Raw genomic sequence first — 23,197 nt, forward strand, 5'->3', positions numbered from 1 at the left:
AACGGATTTTGTTGTCGGAAAATTTTATATCCTGCTCTCAAACTTTGTGTGTTGGAAAATCCGATGGAAAATGTGTGATGGAGCCCACACACGGTCGGAATTTCCGACAACAAGGTCCTATCACACATTTTCCGTCGGAAAATCCGATCGTGTGTACAGGGCATTAGACTTACATATTTGTATTGAGGATATGGATATCTTACGGAATGTTCATTACCCTCTCAAAAAAATTTTTTAGTTTTTATTTATTTTTTATATTTATTTTTTAATAGCAATATTTTTCTATAGCACTATTTGTTCACCATAATTATGATATCACTATGATTTATTTATTTACCCCTTTTTTATTTATCACTTCATGGCGGTGACATGTGGGAAGAATCGTTATCTATACACCACTGATTATTTTAGTTTATTATCTGCGGTTGTACTCAATTATTTACATCTGGGTTCCAGCGTCATGATTGGACCATACTTATGCCACGCCGTCATGTCAGATCGTAGCTGACGTTACCGCGCAAAGCGGATCGCCACACGGAGGCTTGGGACGCAAGCCCGAGACGGTGTCTGTGTTTAGCTTTCCATGGGGTAGGAAGTAACGTGTGCTCGTCACAGACGCAGTGAGGTCTGTCGGGTCACGTGGTTCCTACTCGCATATGCTAGCTCCACACTATGGGGAATCCGGAAACCATCGAGATCCCCCCTTCACTTTTAGACTTCCTCTTTTTATTTAAGATTTAGCAAGGGATTAACATATATGATTTGACGTATTAGGTATTTGCACAAAATTTAGTAAATGGAATTAGGGTGTTGGAACGCACATGGATACACTATAACGAGGTTTGGAACGCACGCGGGTCCGCCATTTTGGCCGAACCCGGAAGTGCATGACAATTATTGATACGAGCTGGATTCTCATCAAGGGGGCCATGGTATCTATATTAATGGGTATGGCAGCAGTGGGTGAGTACCTACAGAAATGTAAGTTGTTTACCTTTTTTAATACATTTATTTTACAAACGGTATTATGCTATGTGGCCCCTTTTTATTTTATATGGGCTATTCACCTGAGACGGTCCATTGGACGGGTTGCCATCCACTGTAAAGAGGGTTCCCCCACAGTTCCGGACAAGTTTGAAGTTCCGTGGTCATCCAGTTAAGAGGTCCCCTTTTTCACCAGTCGGTGATACAAGCTTGGTTGACTGATTGAGCATACGTTCTTATGAGTCCAACCCCTCTGGTAAGCCTTCATTCTTCCCGTGTGGAGGGTCGTCACACTCACTTTTCCGCATGAGTTATCCACGTGGTGATTAGGATGTTGCATGTAACCATTGGATCATGAATAACTTCTCGTATTCATAGTGACATCTGAAGACTACCAGAGACTATATTGTGTGCACTAAGAATTGCTAAAGACTTTTTCCTTTCTCTCTCAATCTTTGTTATCATATGTAATATTATAAGCATGTAATACTCTAAGCGCTACACCTGTTTGTGCACCCATAAAGAATGAAGAAGGGAATCTGGTTACAAAAGACGGAGAGATGGCGAAGGAATATAATTTATTCTTCTCCTCAGCCTTCACAAGGGAAACGGGGGGATTCAATAACCAAGACTGCAGTGTTTATCCTTATGACACGTCACAGGAAGCATCCTCATGGTTAACAGAGGATAGAGTTAGAAATAGACTTGAAAAACTAAACATTAATAAGTCACCGGGACCAGATGGCTTGCACCCGAGGGTCCTTTTTAAGGAACTCAATCAAGTAATTGCCAAACCATTGTTCCTTATTTTTAGGTCTACTGACTGGTATGGTACCAGAAGATTGGAGAAAAGCCAATGTAGCACCAATATTTAAAAAAGGATCAAGATATATCCCTGGGAATTACAGACCAGTTAGCCCAACATCAATTGTATGAAAGCTCTTGGAGGGGATAAGGGACTATATACAAGATTTTAGTAATGACAACGTTATCATTAGCAGTAATCAGCATGGATTCATGAAGAATCATTCTTGCCAAACGACTATTAACCTTCTATGAGGTGAGCTGCCATCTAGATAAAAGAAGGCCCGTAGATGTGGTGTATCTGGATTTTGCAAAAGCATTCGATACAGTTCCCCATCAACGTTTACTGTACAAACTAAGGTTTAACAGCATGGATCAAAGGGTGAGTACATGGATTGTAAACTGGCTACAGGGGCGAGTTCAGAGGGTAGTGATAAATGGGGAGTACTCGGATTGGTCCGGTTTGGAAAGTGGGGTCCCCCAGGGTTCTGTCCTGGGATCAATCCTATTTAAATGTATTCATAAACAACCTGAAGGATGGGATAAGCAGCTCAATCTCAGTATTTGCTGACTATACCAAGCTAAGCAGGGCAATCATTTCTCCGCAGGATGTGGAAACCTTGCAAGAAGATCTAAACAAATGAATGGGGTGGGCAACTACATGGCAAATGAGGTTCAATGTAAAAATAATGTGAAATGATGCAAATGGGTGACAAAAACATGAATGCAATCTACTCACTAAGGGATGAGCCTCTGGGGGAATCTAGGATGGAAAAGGACCTTGGGGTCCTAGTAGATGACAGGCTCAGCAATGGCATGCAATGCTAAGCTGCTGCAAGTAAAGCCAACAGAATTTTAGCATGCATTAAAAAGGGTATTAACTCCAGAGATAAAACGATAATTCTCCCTCTCTACAAGACTCTGGTCGGGCTGCACCTGGAGTATACCATCCAGTTCTGGGCACCAGTCCTCAGGAAGGATGTGCTGGAACTGGAGAGAGTCCAGAGAAGGGCAACAAAGCCAATTAAGAGACTGGAGGATATCAGCTACGGGGAAAGACTGCACGCACTGAACTTATTCTCTCTGGAGATGAGACGCTTGAGAGGGGATATGATTTCAATGTACAAATACCGTAATGGTGACCCCACAATAGGGATAAAACTCTTCCCTGAAAGGGAATTTTAAAAGACCAGCTGCCATTCACTTAAATTAGAAGAGAAGTGGTTTAACCTTAAACTGCATAGAGGGTTCTTTACTGTAAGAGCAGTAAGGATGTGGAATTATCTTCCACAGGCAGTGGTTTCAGCAGGGTGCATAGATAATTTCAAAAACTATTAGATGGGCACCTGAGCGACCATAACATACAGGGATATACAATGTATTACTGACATAAAAACACACACACTTGATGGACTTGTGTCTTTTTTCAACCTCACCAACTATGTAACTAAACCTAGTATAACCAAGGTGGCCTGTTTCCATCTTTGATTTACTTATGTCTATTTTCTAGGATGAAGCCACTAGAGGACAGACAATAGGATTTTTGTACTTACCGTAAAATCAATTTCTCCAAGTTAATTGACGGACACAGCACCCACCCCTAGCCAAGTTTTTTTCTGCCTAGTGTCCTACTACTGTAGGGGGCGAAATAACCCTATGGTTCTGAATATGGAGCACTGTGTGTCAATGAACTCAGAGAAATGGATTTTACGGTAAGTACAAAAATCCTATTTTCCCTTTCATTTATTGATGGACACAGCGCTCCCCTTATTCAGAACCATAGGGACGTCTCCAAGCAGTGCCAAAACATGAGGGGTGGGACAAAAAAAAAATCCCAAGGCTAAACACAAGGAGCCAACCAAGTAACGGGGCCACCAGATCATCTGCGGCATTCAGAGGATCAGACCTTGCCACAAACCTCAGTCATTGATCAGACATTGATCGGAAGTCTGGATTCTTCCAGCATCCAACAACCCTGAGCGGAGTCCCAGGACGCCTCTCCACCCAGACAGACTAGCATCCGTCGTGACCACTGTCCACTACAAGGGGATTAAAGACTTGACCCGTCGAAGAGTGAAGCCACCAGACCAGGGAACCCCTGGTTACCCACCTCAGCTGAATCGGATCATTCAGACACTGTGGACATTTGTCCCATTTCACTAGGCTCTCCCTCTGGGAGGGACCTCATATGGAACGGTGCAAAACAGGAACGCTGCGAAGGTAGACACCATCAGGCCCAGCACTCGCATGCAAGTCCGGAGAGAGGACCACTCATAGGACAGCAACAGATGAATCGCAGCATGCAACTTCTGGAGTTTGTCCAGAGGAAGAAACACACTGGCCAGAGCTGAATCCAGATTCAGGCCCAGATAATCCAATTTCCTGGACGGGAGCAGGGCAGACATCTGGTGGTTTAGAAGCCGAATCAAACTCCTTCAAGGTCTGGGTAGTGACCTCCACGTTGGCCAATGCAAACAAGGACTCCACTCGCAAGAGAAGATCGTCCAAGTAGCCCACCACAGCAATCCCCCGCTGACCTAAAAATGCCAAAACTGGGGGCGCAAATCTTCGTGAAGACCTGAGGAGTGGAAGACCAAAAGGTCAATGCCACATAGTGCTCCTCTTCCACAGCAAAGCAGAGGAACCGCTAGTATAGGAATGTGCAAGTAAGCATCTTTAATTTTGATACATGTTAGGAAAGCCCCCTGATGTAGGGATGCCACTACTGTGCGAATGGATTCCATGCTGAATTTCTGTACCCGCACCAAACAATACAGGGCCTTGAGGTCCAGAATCGGACAAACTTTGCCCTCCTCCTTTGGGACCGTAAACAGGTTTTGAATAGAAACCGTTCAGACACCGGAACAATCACTCCCTGAAACAGATCCTGAACTGCCCCGAAAAGAGCTTGCAGCTGGCCAGGGGGCACACGCTAGTTCGAAGGAAAGAACCTTTCCGGAAGACAAACAATCTTGTAACTGGACAGAATTACTTTGTGGACTTATTTGTCGTGTACCAAGGAAGTCCACAAGCCCGGAAACCAATGAAGACGTCCCCCCACCCCAGGAATGGGTAAGCGCGCACCTTCACGTGGAAGAGGCCTTGTCCGCGGGTTTAGAGAATCCCGCTCTCGGCTTGTCAGACCAGGGCCGCTTAGAACCTTAGGGCTCGAAAGGTTATAAACCCTTCTCAGTGGACCCTGAGGGATGAAAAAAACTGTTTTCCGGGAAAGGGCCACACCTGCCCTACCTGACACAACTCCCCCCCTGTGAGACTCTTAAGAATGTCATCCAGGGTAGCCCCAAACAGGCGAGCGCCTTGAATGATCAAATTAGTTAGTTTTTATTTTTTTTTTTAGAGGTTTTGTCCGTAGACCAACAATTAAGCCACAACACACACACCTAAGCACCACTGCTGAGACAGATCGCTTGGAAATCAAGGGGGCCACATCCAGAGAGGCGTCACAAACTGCAGCTTCTGGATCAAATGGTCAGCCAACTCAACAAATGCAGGGGAAATGCACCCCTCAGCTCATGGTGCAAAAGTTTAGCCCAGTCAGAGTTTGACACACTAGGGCAATGGTCAGAACCAGCCGTAATGCCGAACCAGCAAATAGTGAACATGTTGCAGGCCACAGACTCCGCTTTTCTGTCAGCCAGATCTAGAAAGGCCGGGGATTCCTCTACCGGAATGATGGTGCCTTATTTAACCTGGAGACAGGAGGGTCCACTTCTTAAGAAATTACTCTTCAAGGGGGTACCGCACCAGAAAACCACAAAAGGGACAATTTGGGTGCTCCCAATCTTTATAGACAAACTTGCCAAAATAGGAGGGATAAAAAACACTTTTGCCGTGCGAGACGACTTGTGAGAACCAAAGGGAATGGCCACCTCCGCTGCATCCTCCATCTTCAAAGCCTCTTGAAGGGATGTAACCAGTGTCAGGGGAGGGTGGGGAGCTATTTACTAGTCCTATACCCAAGCACCACCTTCACCTGGAAAACACAAAAACACAAAAGGGGCAGCCGACTGAGGGCCCATGAAGGGGGTCACGCCCGCTGACACTCCTCCAAGGATGCCTGCATAGGAAACCGCAAAAATAGCCCCCTTAAGGGGGGCTGCCCACTGTGATGCAGGTAGTCCCGCAGGCAGGGTACACCTAAGGTCCCGTAACATCGCTGGGAAGGACGGGTCCCCTGCAGAATAATGGCTACAGCTGCTGGCGACCTAGACCGCCCCCACAGCACCGCCCCTCCAAGGAGGAGAACCCCGGAGGAAGACCCATCACCCCAGGGGAGTACCCTCGCCCCACACCACATCCAGTGAAGAGGTGGTCCCTTACCAATCCAGCAAAAGTGTGCGGGTAACGCTCCCAAGATAGACCCTCTTAGCCACCGAAGGGGGGGGGAGTGTCGGCCAAGGCAACACTGATGCGGACCATCGGCGCCTGGTCATGTGTGTCCCCGCGAGACTTAACTCGCTGGCCGCCCTGGTCCAGAATGGGTCCAGAATGGGGCCTGACGCGGCCGACCCAGCGCGTAGCTAAAGGTCTGCGCATGCTAGCTGGCCAGACTGGGGTGACCTCCTGGATCTAGATTATCCAGCCTGTCGCCCAGTCTAGCTGTTGATCGATCTCTGCAGGAAAAAAAAAAATCCATCAAAAAAGAAAAAAGCAAAGGAACCTCAGGTCCCAGCAGGGAGCTAGGTACTTACTCCTGAACTAGGCAGGAAAAAAAAAAAAACTGAAGGCCTATAGCAGAGGGGGATGTATACCAGCTAGGACTGCCCATAAGAATAGCCAAGTCTTTTTTCGGCCTAGTGTTTTACTCCTGTAGGGGGGCAATATAACCTTATAGTTCTGAATATGGAGCGCTGTATCCGTCAATGAACGAAAAATTAGGAATTTCGGTTTACCTGCAAAATCCTGTTTTCTCTCAGGAGTACAACTCAGGACACTAGATATACAGGACTACTTGGCGAGTTATGCTGCTACCATGAAGTGAACACAGGAAAAATTCCCTGCATAGGCATTACCCTCCCATCTCTGTTAAGCCCTAGTTTTGTAGCAAGCAGTAAGGAGAAAGTGAGGAATAATCCCTGTGATGTACTCAAAAAAAAAGATTTTACAGGTAAACCAAAAACCAGAATTTCTTAATCATACATTACAGGACACAGTCATTGCACTTCATATTAAATACTACTTGAGATGCCCAAAAGCACCAAAACATGAGGGATGGGAACACACCAGCAAGAAGGCCAAAATAGGATAGGGAACTACAAATCCAACTGAAAGGCCTTTCACCCATAACTGATATTGTCAGAGGGTGAAGATTTACCTGGTAGTACTTGGTATGTGTGTGATGAAAAGACCAGATAACAGCCTTACAAACTTGAACTGAAGCTTGATGCCAAATTAAACAGGAAGCACCAACACTCCTGGTGGAAAGGACCTTGATCAGAAAAGGGGGAATCTTGCCCTTGATACCACAGGCCTGAGAAACGAGCTGACTAATCCACCTAGAAATAAGGAATCAAGAGGCAGCCTGTGTTCCTTGGTCAGGTAGAATAAAACACATGCAGACTTCAGATAAATTCAAACAGCTCAAAACAACATCCAAAGAGTGAAGTACCTTCTCCTTAGGATGTGAAGAATTATGATGGTAAAAAAGATGGCACCGCAAGGTCTTGATTCAGAAGGAATGAAGAAACCACCTTAGACAAAAAAAAAAAAAAAAGAGAACTGAGGCCTTTACACCAACCTATTCTGACGAAGAACCCGGTAAGTGCAGCCTACTCAAAAGACCATGCGAGCCGAAGTAATGGCAACATAAAAGCCAATCTTTCACATTATGAGCAACAAGGGAATCTCTCAGAGGTTCCAAGAGATACGTTTTCAAAATAAACACCAAATAAAAGTATAGGTTCACCTTTACAAAAAACAAAAATAAATGCAGCAGACAGGATGGAAAAGTGAAGTTCTGCCCAAGGCAAGACTAGGTATGCTTCATAATATCAAAGTATCTCTTAGAATGGGACTTTTAAAAAGGCAACTAAATAAAATTTTTATAATTTTTGTTATATCACTTTAAAAACTTCCGCACATGAGGCACATGTTTAAAAACAAACATATCAAAATTCTTCAGGATAAAGCACAAAACATAGAAGTGGTGATACCCAAAACCATGAATGGCTGTATGATCAAAGGTTCAATAACAGTAGTACATGGAACGGGCTATCCAAATTGTGGTTACAGACTAGGTATGCTTCTTCCCGATCAACGTGACTTCTTGTCCCTTAATATTTTATCTATGTCACAGCGGTGGCATTGTCCAACTGCACCCCGATACAGTTGGTTTAAAAGACCAGTGCAGGAGGGCCAGCGGTCGAAGTACAAGGCTGTTGATCAGCAACTTTCACTTCAGATGACCATGTTCCATGAACTACTCCTTAGTCCAACAGGTTGGTGTCCAAGGAACTCCAATTCATTGGATGGAATTTTTTCCCAGTATGAAGCATCTTTGTGGATAGCCACATTTCCAGAGCCGGCCTGGTCTTGGAAGTCAAATACATCAAGGGACTTTTCATTGGCAGGTCCAAGGCCTTCTGACATTTGTCCCATACAGACAGGATATTGAGTCGAAGAGCTCTGGAGTATACCAGGCATCGTGGACCATATCAAAAAGGCGGCTACCATCTTGTTCAGCACCTTCATGCAGGCCCAAATCAAGGGACTTTAAAAACCTCAGGGACTCCACCAGGAATCAAAGAGACAGGCCTTTCTCCTGTGGAAACAGTACCTACGTCTTTCCAAGTACTTGTGTCTGAACGAAGGTCAACTTCCGAGGATTCAGTATCCAACCAAAACCTTTCCAGGACATAGATCATTCGGCTGGACATGTCAGCTTCAGAGCCAATTGCTAGCAAAGAAGCAGGTTGATTAACTTCCCCATAATGGGGATACCTCAGGTACTTGACTACGCAAAAGAACCAACACCTCAGCAAAAGCTCTGGGGGCCATGAACAGGCTGAAAAGCAACACCAAAAACTGTGGATTGCCAGGGAGAAGGCGTGTCTTATTGGCTGTCACTGAAGAATCACAGCGCCCTCCAGTGGATTTTTTGTAGATTACATCCATCGGAAATCTATTAACATCACACTTCCTACTTGGAGGATAAGCGACTACCGAGCGGTTTCCGCAGTTGGCTGATTAGAGGGGTGCTGTACAGTCCACCTTGAGAGCCCGTTCTCTGGGCCTTGCAGTCTTGCCTTACTGACCCACCGCCATAAGGATAAGCGACCACCGAGCTGTTTCCGCAGTTAGCTGATTGGAGGGGTGCCGTGCAGTCCACCTTGAGAGCCCGTCCTCTGGGCCTTGCTGTCATGCCTTATTGACCCACCGCCATAAGGTGAGCTGGGTCCATCATTCTGGGTAAGAGTATCTCTTTCTCCTTTTGCGTTCTTGATGGTGAAGACACTCCAGGGTGTATACCCACCATTGAAAACATCCATTTAAAGACGATAGATAGATAGAGAGATAGATATATATATATATATATATATATATATATATATATATATATATATATATATATATATATATATATATATATATATATATATGTCACTTTTTCATTGCATTTGGTTGCACCAGTGATGCCTGTTGGACTTTTATTTTTAGATTTTTATTTTCCATTTTTCGTTTCATATATGTTCATGCTTATATGTGCACACTAGGGCTCTCTGCACGCCAAACTGCACTTTTTAAACAGATTTGCAATGCAATTTTTTTCTTGTGATTTATAATCACTTGATAATTACACATTCACTTCTTGTTTAAAGTATATTATTTTTATGAGAAGATTAGCTCCCGGAGACTTTCTCTCTTCTTTATATACGGTTTTATGTATCCTTATACACATTATACATTATATATTGTACTATTCACTAGCGCCACACTTTATGTTTCATTGCTAGTGGCAATACTCCAATTGTAGAAACTGCTGGCAAGAACGAAAAATCTGGATGTGAAAGGTAGGCATTAACATCCCTGAACCAATGATCAATCAAGGTCCAGAATAGGCCAAATGGCTTCATTTGGCTTGGGAACCATAAACATATTGGAATGGAAGTTGGGAGACGTCCCCTATCTGGCACACATGGGATGAACCAAAGCTGCAAAGAGAAAAAAAAAAAAAAAAATGCTGCTCTTTTGATGTTTCTTGTGCAAATCATAATGTCAATTTTTGCAATTTTTATTTTTATTTTTTCTAGAACCAATAGGAGTGTTAAATGATGTCATCTTCAGTTTGCATATCCCTTGATAAAGCGACAATGCGAAACATGTCGGGCTAGTATGCAACTATATCATCTCCTAAAGTTATTTGTACACTCTAACCCTTTTTGACCACTGTGTTTTTATTCAAACTGAAATTTCATGAATTTTGTACAAACTGTATGTTTAATGGTTGAATTAAAAATTGTATTATTTAATGGAAAAAACTTTTCTATGTCTAGTTCACTTGCACCGTTAAAATCCCTTTATTCCCTTCATAACTTATAATCAGGAGATTGTATTTGTCCATATCTGGTAACCATAGATGTCTTCCTTCCGGGTTTGCGGGCTCCAGCCTCTTAAATGGGCAGGCCGTGGTGATGGCCTTGGCACAGAGCTCTGAAGGAACGGCATGAAGTTCCTTTAAAGCGCATGTGCCAGTGACATCACCAGCTGTCAAACAAGCGAATAGCTCCTAAACGGTGCATGTTTAGGAGATATTCATTTTACCTTCAGCTAAGCTTTATTATAAGCTTACATGTAGGTAAAAATCACAAAGCGGCATTTACTACCACTTTAAAAAGTGTTAGCTGAAGTTTGCCTTCAATTTTAGTATAAAATTTGCTAGTACATATAACGCTACCCTCCCGCCAGTCTGACAAGGTTGATATCCAAAAGGTGTCTCTGTTACTCCATCTTCCAGAGTGTAGGCACTCTAATGTCTTGGTGTAAAGAGCATGCCATCTGATTGTGATTTGGATCCATGCCTCCTGGGTCTGCCATTAGTAGCCTCAGGGTCACCACTTGCAGATTGCACTACTGCCTGGAGACTGCCTTCATGGTATTTGAAGACTGAGGAAAAAAAAAATTCTCACCTCGCTGGTTGTAATGATCTTCATAAGCATCCAACCAATAAAATCTAAAGACTTGATCCCCATCTTCACCCGTTACTAAAGGAAGAAGACTGGAGTCTAACTGAACTTCAGTTGTCACAGGTTCAGCCTCATTTGCCATTTGGTCCCAGCAAGACTCGGAGGCTGTACAATTTCTGAAAAAAAAAAAAAAAAAAAGCAACAAATATATTTGAGGTGGGTTAGATAACCTCACATATCTTCAACAGGTAAAATGTAATTAATTTTCTTTCCTTAGAATAGGAAACAAAAAGTCTCAAAAGTAAAAAAAACAGCACACTCTATTTTCTGAAAAACAATAAACATTTAAAAAAGGTTAAAAAGTAAAAGCAAAAGAAGAATAAGCTTGTATTCGATAGATGAAAAAAGTGAGATAACTGAGTAGAATTTAAGGCACCAACAGAGCTACAATTAAAGAGATGAAGCTGAATTCTGGGAGTTTTTCAGTGCGGGCACAGCCCCACTAAATGGGTTAACTGCTTGGTTTTGTCTAGGGGAGAGAAGAGTGGAGATATACTTGCCTAATTCTCTGATCTTCCCAGAACAAGACTGGTCCCTACAGCTCCTGCCCACCCACGGTCTAGCCGGTCTTGTGTGGTGGACTGTTCCTGACGTCATCATGCCCATAGAGATACTGTGGACGTGAAGACTTTAGGAACAGTCCACCTCTGGATTGTGGGGGAGCGCAGTTTGCTGCTGGAGCAGATTGGTTGATTATACAGCTTTCTGCTCGCCTCTTGACAAAACGAGCAGTTAACCAATGTAGTGCGGGCAGTGCCCCACTGTATGGGGAAAAAAAATCTGCCTGGAGTTCAGCTTTAAAAATAAAAATTAACACATCTATAAGATATTTGCATTTTTTACACCAGAATTACAGGGCAGAAACTGCTTTTTTGCCATTACTGCTATGAAAAACCTGTTTTAGGATTTATTTTCCAGCGATTACATGGCTGCCAAGTATCGTTCATTCCGCAGAGCCAAGACATTGTGGTCCACTTCCTTAGGATGCTGTGTATCTAATCCCACTGCTGTGGGATTGCCCACCTTTGACCAGCAACTACAAGAGGTGGAAAACATAAGCATGGCGTGTTGTAGTCCATACAGTGTAGCAAGCACAAGATGAGCACCACAGCACTGCCTAGGCAATAGGTGGCCGTGCATAGCTTTGTCAGCCTATTCCAGAAAGGAGCCAAAAAGTGGCAGAAACAGGTATTGCTTGTACAAGTAAAACATTTTTGTACTCCCCTCAAAATCTTTAACCACTTCCCTCCTGGCTTATAGCAAAATGACAGCAGGGCGGTGGTCGTATGATGTCCTTCAGGATAACAGCCACCAAGGCGTTCGGTGGTGCGGTGTGTCAGTCTGACACACCGCTGCACCGATCTCGGTAAAGAGCCTCCATGGCTGATCAATATGTAAATAGGAAGAGCTGTTGATCGGCTTTTCCTCACTCGCGTCTGACAGACGCAAGTAGAGGAGAGCCGATCGGCGGCTCTCCTGACGGGGGGGGGGGGGGGTCTGCACTGTTTTTCAGCGCAGCCCCCCTCGAATGACCACACTGAACCACCAGGAACGCCACTAGGACCACCAGGGAAGGGGGCAACATGTGGATGGCCAGGTATGTACCCCATGGCCATCCACATGTTCAAATGAATGCCCAATCTGTGCTAATCAGTGCCCACAAATTGGCACCGGTATGTACTAAAAGGCATCAGTGATGCCCATCAGTGCCGCCCCACGAGTGCCCATCAGTGCCGCCCCACGAGTGCCCATCAGTGCCAGTCAGTGTAGCGTACTTATTTACAAAAAATTTTAACCAAAAAAAAAAAAAAAAAAAACCTTTTTTTCAAAATTTTCGGTCTTTATTTGTTGCGCAAAAAAAATAAATAAATAGCAGAGGTGATCAAATACCACCAAAAAAAGCTCTATTTGTGGGAACAAATTGATAAAAAAAATTTTGGGGTACAGTGTAGCATGACCGCACAATTGTCATTCAAATTGCGACAGCGCTGAAAGGTGAAAATTGGCTTGGGCAGGAAGGTGTCTAAGCGCCTGGTATTGAAGTGGTTAAATTATACAAAATCATTCACTTTGTTAATACTGCCCTCAACAGAAGCATTGGACACTAGCAAACATAACTGCAGGCCAGCACAGGGTAACCCCTCCTACTTCCGGCTTCAATAATAAAATCAAACGAGAAGATGATCATAAAAACACAGAGGGGTGGGACCTGTGTCCCTCAATGGTCTCCAGGAAAATATTTTATTGCAAAAACCCTACTTTGTCTATTGAGGAACACAAGAAGTTGCTCAATTTTGTGAAGTCCAAATACAACTGAAGGATGGGAAACGGCAAACAAATGTTAACTGGCCCCAAAAAATAAATGTGACTGCCTGCAGCTCAATTAGCCACCTGAAAAAGCTTACGCCCAAAGCTGGAATCATAAAAGACCTGGCAATACTTGGAGAATGTGTGAACAGAAGAGAAGCCTGGTAAATCTGGAAAAAATTTGCTCAATGCCAAAAAGCACTCACAAAATCTAGTAGAGTGCACCATAACAGGAAAGACTAGAACCTGAGCCTTGAGACCATATATTTGGATGATGGTCCGTTTAAGGAACCTAGAAATGATGGAATGAGAAGTAGGTGCATCCATCCAGAATAACAAAAAGGGAATTGGTCTAAAAGGAGTAAACTCACTAAACCACATCTAAATAAAATAGGGAAATTTCCTTTTGGTGAATTGCAGCCAGAGAGGACAAAAGAACAACGCCCTGGTTAAGGTAAAGGGCAGAAACTACCTTTGGCAAGAAGGCGGTCCTAGGCCTCAACACTATCTTTTGTTTGCATGCAAAACTAGAAAGGGTTCCTTACAAGACAAGGCCATCAAGTTCATCTCGCAAAAGTAAAAGTAGAACTATAGGCAAAACTGTTTAGCTTTTGTTTTGGACAGAGTAATGGATAACCCCTGTTTTTTGCCATGTCCCATTGGGGAGATTTACCTTCACTTCCAGTTCAAAAGCAATAGCAAGTGGGAGAAAATCCGTGCAAATTAAGCAAATCCCCTTGGAAGATTTACCCCATTATTTTTCTGGGGATAATCCCAAATTTGGGATTTACTTTTAATGATAATGGTAAATGGGAGAAATAGAGATGGTGAATTCCCCTAATGTAGACAGACAGCAATAAACCTGTGCCTTTAGTTATACTTGAAGTCAGCAACCCTGAAGCAGGATGACAAAACTGACCTCAAAACAGAAGATCCAAACAAACGATCTCAAAAGAGCCCAAAGAGTGTACGCCATGAGACTTATCAGTTCAGAATGTCACATCGACCTAGGCTAACCCAGAGCAATGAAAATTACCAAAGAGGCCCTCCATCCCAATCCTGCAATAAGAATGAAGCTTCAGGGGAGGAAATGCACAGATCAGTGTGTGCTAATCTCAGAAGACTGGTGTACACCAGTGCTAGGGCGGTGTCTGACTGCATCGACAGGCTGCCTAGTGCTACCCCCAGCCCAACAGGCTGGCATCAGTGTTGAAGAAATTCCAAAATACAGGAAGAAAGGACTTACGATTACAGAGCTAGATTCCTGAGACACCAGACCAGGGACAACATACTAGGCAGTGCTAGTCAAATCGCTCTGTGCAGGGACTTAACATAATTTTCCCACAATTGAACATTGCTTTGCAGGGGTCTGGGCCACAAATTGAAAGTGCTGGGGACTCAGAACAAAGTGTAAGAAAGCCTGGAAATATGGAGGACATGCAGGTACATATCCTAGATGCAACAGAAGCAAGGAAGTCTCCCTGGTGAAGAGAAGCAATGAGAAACCTGGTGGATTCCATGCAGAATTCTAAAGACATTCAGTGCATTAAGATCCAAGCTGGGGCGGATGCCACTCTGTGCTTGGGACTTGAACAGGCTGGAGGGAAAAAAAAAAAAAAAAACCTGAAACCGTGCTGCCAAAAAACCGGGACAACACCTTAGCCACTTCAGTACCGTGCTATAGCCTTTAGACGTCCTGCCAAAATCCCGCCTCCTGCATGCCCTGGGACACACCCAATCACAGAGCGCAGTAAAGGGCCAATCACAGCGGATCACATGTAAACCAGACATCGGCAGTCCTTTCCTCACGAGCTGTGTCTGTGTGAAGAAAGGAGAGCCGATAATGGGCAAGGCTCCGTACATTCTTTACACCGATATCCAGGGCACTGATCAGCGGCACCCATCAGCGAAAAACTAAAATTATTTATTATAACAAACTAAGAAAGCCTTGTGCTGCCAAGTGTGTGTATATATGTAAAAGATATTACCATAGTTCTACATCAACATATGCAAGATGGGGATGGAAATGCATTCATCATTGATATGAAGAATTCTGCCCAATAAGACCAATTAGAGCAACAGAGCCCCCCCCCCCTTTCATACAGACACTGCTTTTTTCAATATATTCATATATTTTAAAACTCACATGTAAGATTTCTCATTCGCTTCTTTCACAACCTCTTTATAATGCTTTTCCTCTTTCACAGTTGTGCCAGCATTGGATTTGACTTCCATATCCTCCTCCATAGGGTCATCAAAATCTCCATCGTCAAACTCAACCATTTCTTGATCCTCTTCTGAAATAAATTAAAGGAAAGGCTTATCCTGGCACTAGTCCTGCACAGAGTATCAACACTAATGTTAATAAAACATGAAATGCTTTTCAACCACTTCAATAAAGGACACTTGTACACCCCCTTCCTGCCCAGACCAATTTTCAGCTTTCAGCACTCTTGCACTTTCATTGCCAATTACTCAGTCATGCAACACTGTACCCAAACACATTTTTAGCATTTTTTTTCACACAGAGCTTTCTTTTGGTGCCATTTAATCACCACTAGGTTTATTTTTTGCAACATAAGTGAAAAAAAGAGCAAAAATTTTGGGAAAAAAATAAAACTTTCGTTTCTATGAAAAAAATTTTGCAAATAAGTAATTTTTGTTCATAAATTTGGGCCAAAATTTATACTGCTACATATCTTTGGTAAAAAAATAACCCAAATAAGTGTAAAATTGGTCTGTGAAAGTTAGAGTCTACAAGCTATGGTGCAAATCATTGAAAATTGATCACACCTGATGGCCTATCATCTCGTGAGGCCCTGAAATGTCAGGAAAGTACAAATACCCCCCAAATGACCCCTTTTTGGAAAGTAGACAGTCCCAAGGTATTTAGTAAGAGGCATAGTGAGTTTTTTAAGTTACAATTTTTTCCCACAATTCTTGGGAAAATTAAGCATTTAATTTTTTTTTTAGTTTTTTTAAACACAAAATTAACATGAGTTATTTCTCATACACAGCATATGCATACTTCAAATCACACCCCAAAATATATTCTGCTACTCCTCCCAAGTAAGGAGATACCACGTGTGAGAGACTTTTTCACAGCCTGTCCACAGAGGTCCAACATGCAGGGAGCACCGTCAGGCGTTCTGGAATATAAATTACACAAAGTTTCCTAACTACCTATTACACTTTTGAAAGCCCTAGAGAACCAGGACAATGGAATTGCCCACAAAATGATCCCATTTTGGAAAGCAAAGACCCCAATGGATATTCTATGAGGCAAAATGAGTCTTTTGAAGGGTTCATTTTTTTTCCACAAGTCTTTGGAAAACGTCAATTTATATGGTATTTCTAACATACAGCATAAATTACACCCCAAAATATATTCTGCTACTTCTCCCGAGTATGGCGATACTCCATGTGTGACTTCCACAGCCTAGCCACATACAGGAGGTCCAACATTGAGGTAGTACCTTCAGGCGTTCTAGGAGCATAAATTACACATATAATTGAATTCCTTCCTATCACTTTTGAAGGTCCTGGAGCACCAGGACAGTGGAATTACCCACAAAATGACCCCATTTGGAAAGCAAATACAACAAGGTACATTTCTATGAGGCATGGGCTGGTGACAGGTCCTCTTTATTAGGGAGGGAGCAATCAGTGTGATTGGGTGTACACTGTAATCAGTGTGATTGGGTGTACACTGTAATCAGTGTGATTGGGTGTACACTGTAATCAGTGTGATTGGGTGTACACTGTAATCAGTGTGATTGGGTGTACACTGTACGCAGTAACGAGCTGTTACCGCAATCTCCTCCTCACACACGATCGGTGTGTCACGTGGTAAAGAGCCTATTTCTGGGCTCTTTACACGGATCTGGAATGGGCTGTGTCCGAGGGACAAGCCTCATCCCCTATCGCCGCAGACCCCCACAGGAGCGGCGATTAGCAGAGGACATCATACGATGCCCACCCAGGATGACAGAGTGTTCCTGTGGACGTCATAGGACTGTAGGCTGGTAGGGAAGTGGTTAAAGAGAATGCTCCAAATCCGGCCCAACCAGGCACCAATTTTCTCTCTCCTACAAAAGCCTTCAACAGGAGGAAATTTGCCACCTCCCCACCTTTCCTGGAAAGCTGGGAAAAAAAAGATCAGACTCTCACCCCAACACGGATTAGAGCTCTATCCATTAAATCTGGGTACAAATTCTTAAAAGCAGAACTTTACCAGAAATCTTCTTTAGCATGGAACATACATTCTGCATTAATATTTATTCTAGCAAAGTGAATGTATGCTGTAAATTGCCCCCAGCATTGTCCCAGTTTCTTCTTGCCTGAAGCTGCCAGAGAACCTGAGCAGCAGTAAATCTTTAAGCTGTCAGCAGATCGGCCTCTAATGGCTCCAATTTTTGGCACAATACCAAAAATGGAGAGCAACTGAGAATGTGCATTACTGGATTTTAAACAGTATAGGCATTTATTTGTAATGTTTTACGTAGCTAAACCTGCAAAAGAGGCCAGCCTGAACTAATCTAGCAGGACTTGATTTTCTGACTAAAGTTCCACTTTAACATGATGGTACCGGACACCCAAGATACTCCATTGTTTTTTTTTTCCCCCAAATACCTCAGATCTCTCCTGGAGCCTCCATATTTTTTTGGCCCTGCCCAAAACTCAACTGGTTTTGGCATCAAAGCCATATGATCACTCAGAAATTTACAGATCATGTAGTGCCCAAGTTCTTTTAACTCCATCACAAATACCATACTATTTAGAAAATATAAAAAATGCTGTTATGATCCATATGGCAAATGCGGCTCATGCAATTTGGAAACAATTCAATTCACCTTCCAAACAATGATTCGGCAGAATAAATGAGCTTATGCAAATAGAAGAACTTACCTCCCAGTCACCACTACGCAATACCGTTTCAGGTGCATCATCTTCTCCCATTTAACATCTCACTTCCCTTCTGTTTATATTGTATAACTTAACAAGTCTTTGCAAACTATACTATATGATGTTGCAAAGATTGAATTTTTGTTACTTACGTGCATGACTGTCACAACATCACACACAACATTCTGTAACACTCCAATACATGCGTTTATGATGGAGATTGTTTTTTGTTTATCTGTACTGTAATTCTTGGTACCAAAATAAAGAATTTGGATGTAGCGCTACCCCCGTAGGGGACGTTAGCATTTTCCCTGATCTTGCCTTGTTTCAGCCCCGCAGCCAGAAAAACAGTATTTCACACAGCCAGGTGCACAGTTTCCACTCATTACTCCAATGAACAGTCTAGGACTTGTAGTGGTTTTTTGTTTTAGTTGAGGAACTTGACTAGGAGAAGGGTATAGTGGGATACTCCAATTAAACTATTCACACTTGTGGACAGCTTTTTTGGTAGAACTGTGTAGCAGACTGTACAGAATAGAGTCTTAGTAGAAGGACTTGAATGGACCTTGCTCTTAAGGACACCAGCCGGTGTCCCCTTTAGCCTACACCCAGCAGCTGACTTAGTACCCAGAGGGGGATTCAGCAACACCAGTCCTTAGGATCCCTTTACGGGGTTTGTACTCAAGACCCTGGACGCAGGTCACCTTCCTCTCTGATACCAGGCAGGACCCATGGACATCCTCCCTCAGTCTGCTCTCTGTAGCATCCTGGGATTCAGCATTCAGTGTTCAGGCGCTCAGGTTGCCCAGCGGAGGCTGAAAAACAACCTGTACTGGGAAGAGGCGACAAGCCCTCTCCCCAAATGGACCTCTATTCTTGGGAGGAAAACCCAGATCCCATGTGCTCACTAAATATAAAATACCAGTACCCAGCATGCTCAGGGGCACCACTTACTGTAATTGGCTGGGAAGGCATAAAGCTCCTGTGAACGAACATGGAAGCCTCTAAAAAGGGATCTAAAATGCAAGTCGAATGCACCAGAAAATATGATGTAATATATCCCTTTTTGTCTAGAACAGTGGTTCTCAACCCCTGTCTTCAGGACCCACTAAACAGGCCAGGTTTGCAAGATAACTAAAAATAGGATTTTGTAACAGCTTACCTGTAAAATCCTTTTCTTTTGAAGTACATCACGGGACACAGAGGCATAGTAATTTCTATGTGGGTTATAGGTCACCTTCAGGTGCTGGACACTGGCACACCCTAAACAGGAAGTTGCCTCCCTATATAACCCCTCCCATACCGGGAGCAGCTCAGTTTTGTAGCAAAGCAATACACGTGTATACTAGAAAGAGGGGCAGGACCTCTGTGTCCCGTGATGTACTTCAAAAGAAAAGGATTTTACAGGCAAGCTGTTATAAAAATCCTATTTTTCTTTAATCGTACATCACAGGACACAGAGCCATAGTAATTACTATGTGGGATGTCCCAGACCAATGCCAACTGAGGGAGGGAGACAACAGAATTAGGGCACCATGAGATCAGAGGACTTATACTGCTGCCTGCAGTACACTGCGCCCAAAGGCGACATCCTCATGTCTTTTTACATCCACCTGATAGAATCTGGTAAATGTATGGATTGAAGACCAAGTTGCGGCCTTGCAGATTTGAGCCATGGAGGCTTGGTGATGCACCACCTACGAAGCATTAACTGCCCTAGAGGAGTGCGTTTTGATTTGAGGGTAGAAACTACCCCTTTAAACCATAAGCTAGAACGATTACTTGTCGAATCCATGTAGAATAGTAGATTTCCATGCTGCCTGTCCTCATTTAGGACCTTCAGGCAATACGAACAAAACATCAATTTTCTGAATCTGAGCAGTCGTCTTTAAGTAGACTGCTCTCACCACATCAGGAGAATGTAGTTATTTTTCTTCCACCTTCAGAAAAAAGTAAGGATGAGGATGCCATACTACCTTATCCTTGTGAACAATAATACGGCTCTTTACAAGAAAAAGCAGCCAATTCGACACCCTTCTTGCAGCAGATATGGTTACCAGAAAAAATAGTTTCCTTGTTGTATCGGTCCGAAAAAAGGCCGTTTTGTAATGCCGCCAAAAAGTAAATTCAAGTCCCAAGGGTTCAGGGGTGACCTAACCGGAGATTAAGCTGTGCTACCCCCTGAATAAAGTTACGAACTTAAGAAAGCGAAGCATGTGGTCATTGAAATACCGATAAGGCCGAGACCTGTGCTTAGAAAGCACTCAAGGCCAGCTTTATTTCTCATCCCATCTGCAGAAAGTCAAGGATTCTACCTTTGACCTATTTCCTGGGGTGCAACCCCTGGTTTCACACCAGGAGACATATGCTTCCCAGACTCCATAATATATAAATTATGGAGGCCAGCTCCCTTGCATCAAGATAGAAACCGCCGATAGGCAAAGTACATTGTTATTTTATGACCAAGATAGGATATGATTCACCTTTCTCTAAGCCACACAACTTCTTGTGCCCCCTTGGTGATTAACATAGGCCATTGCTGTGGCATAGTGGGATTGAATCCTGGCAGTACAATACCGTAAACTGAACATTCAGGCCCTCAGAACCAAGTGCTCTGCCTGAATTTTTAGAATTAGAATGGGTCATTTCTGATAGGGACCACTTCCTTGGTAACTAAAAGGAAGGATTTTCCCCTTTGCAGATTTTTGGATATTAACCATAAACTGAGGCTCCGGCGTACCCAGCCTACAGTACCTGGTGTTTCCAGGTGGTCCATCAGGGTGCTAACCAGGCCCAACCCTGCTTAGCCTCCAAGATCAGACAAGATGGGGCGCTTTCAGAGTGATGTGGCCGTAGGCTTTGTAGTCAGACACAATGAGAATCTAGAGCTTGAACCCTTTGTTCCAAGCCGATAGGATAATTTTTTGCAGCAGTCTCGAATGAAACTGAGCATAAGGAACGGCCTTGAATGAAGCCACCATCTTTCCCAACAATCTCATGCAAAGTTGAATAGAAGAATTCATCTTGCTTCGACCACCTAAATCAGTTCCTTTATGGCGCTGATCTTTGCCTGGGGCAAGAATACCCTTTTCTGGGTGTAACTATGATCAGACCCAAGTATCTTAGCCATTTTCATGGTTTTAAAGAAGATTTCTCCTAGGCTGAGAAACCGACCTAGATATTTCAGATAGTTGAATGTGGTGACCATACTTTGGTCTATGCGGGCTACGGACTGGACTATCAAGAACAGGTCGTCCAGGTAAACCTGCGTTTTGCTCCTCGGCCCAGCCCACCCAAGTGCAGTTTTGATCGATCACTGACACTTACAAAACACTAAGCACACATAACTGCAGCGTTCGCAGAGTCAGGCCTGATCCCTGCGATCGCTAACAGTTTTTTGGTAGCGTTTTGAATCAGTCGCTAACAGTCAGGAGCTTTTTTGCCTGTGAGTCTCACTAGTGTACCCCTAAATTTAGAGCCCAAAATGGCAAATCGAAGGTACACTAGTGAAGAGGCCTACACGTTTCTGAGCATGACAGTGAAGAGGAAGTCACTCATCTGTCAAGTTCAGGCTCAGAATACGATCCTGTAGAGGACACAGATAGCTCTGACGACGGAGTTGTGGTCCCTGCTAAGGTCAGACGTACCAGACCCCAAACTTCTTCTGTCCTTGAAGTGCAAGAACCACAGGGCTCTCGTATGGAGCAGAGAAGTACTAGTGCCGCTACTCCTTCTGGTGAACTGGCAAGCACCAGCGGCCTAGTACACCCTGGTCGTACATCAAGCACTGCAGTAACACTTGGTGACGTGGCGAGTCCCATAAGTGCAGTTCGAGGTGGCAAGCACAAGTAGTGTCCCGCTGCCACCAAGAAGACGAACACAGGCCCGTCGTGCCCATAGTGCCCTTCCTGCTGCATTCGCCAATCCGAATTGGGAACCCACCACTTCTGCAGCACCCGTACTTCCCCCTTTCACTGGCCAACCCGGGATTTTAGGTGGAAACAGTTGACTTTACGCCACTGGATTTTTATTCGCTGTTTTTCACCGAAGATCTCTATAGATCTATTGTGGACCAAAGCAATTTGTACGCTGGTCAACACATCGCCACTATTCCCCAGTCCTCCCTTGCCAGAGATTGGAGACCAATTACGGTTTCTGAATTTAAGACCTTTCTGGGCCTTTCCCTCCTCATGGGCATAACTAAAAAGAGTGAGTTGCAGTCATATTGGTCCACTGACCCAATTTATCATATCCCCGTGTTCTCTGCCTCCATGACCAGGGCACGATATGAGCAGATTTTGCGGTTCATGCACTTCAACGACAATGAACTCTGTCGTCCTCTTGGAGACCCTGGATACGATCAGCTCTACAAAATTCGCCCCCTCGTAAACCACTTCAACCAGCATTTTGCAGACTTGTTTACTCCCCATCAAGTTGTCTGCGTTGACGAGTCCCCGATTAAATTTTCTGGCCGCTTGTCATTCAAACAGTACCTTCCCAGCAAGCGTGCCAGATACGGGGTCAAGATGTATAAGCTCTGTGACAGGGCCACAGGCTATACATGTAGATTTATGGTTTACGAGGGCAAAGACAGTCACGTAGAGCCGACAAACTGCCCTGACTACATAGGAAGCGCTGGCAAGATAGTGTGGGACTTGGTGTCACCCTTATTCGGAAAGGGGTACCACTTGTACGTGGACAATTATTACACAAGCGTGCCACTTTTTAGTCACCTTTTGATCAACAGATTGGAGCATGTGGCACCGTGCGACCTAATCGCCGGGGCTTTCCCCACCGGCTTGTAGATTCCCGTCTTAGGCTGGGGGAGAGAGCCTGCTTGCAGTGTAATAATTTGCTCGCTATGAAGTGAAGGGACAATAAGAATGTTTTCGTTCTTACCTCCCTTCATGCAGACACAACGACCCAAATTACTATGGCGACTGGTGTTGTGGAGAAACCCCTCTGTGTCCACAAATATAACCAAAATATGGGAG

At 43.9% G+C, this 23,197-nt stretch overlaps 1 protein-coding gene across 2 annotated transcripts in view; it reads right to left on the reverse strand.

Moving 5' to 3' along the window:
* Positions 1–23,197, reverse strand: part of POLA1 (DNA polymerase alpha 1, catalytic subunit) — a 717,861-nt gene that overhangs the window by 601,696 nt on the left and 92,968 nt on the right. For both annotated transcript variants that reach the window (XM_073616430.1, XM_073616431.1), the window contains exons 9-10: positions 15,445–15,595; positions 10,935–11,107 (exon numbers count right to left, since the gene is read on the reverse strand). In XM_073616430.1, coding sequence (XP_073472531.1) covers positions 10,935–11,107; positions 15,445–15,595 — 324 coding nt within the window. The remainder of the gene's footprint in view (positions 1–10,934; positions 11,108–15,444; positions 15,596–23,197) is intronic.

Source organism: Aquarana catesbeiana, linkage group LG02 (assembly GCF_042186555.1).
Source record: "Aquarana catesbeiana isolate 2022-GZ linkage group LG02, ASM4218655v1, whole genome shotgun sequence".
Classification (NCBI taxonomy): Eukaryota; Metazoa; Chordata; class Amphibia; order Anura; family Ranidae; genus Aquarana; species Aquarana catesbeiana.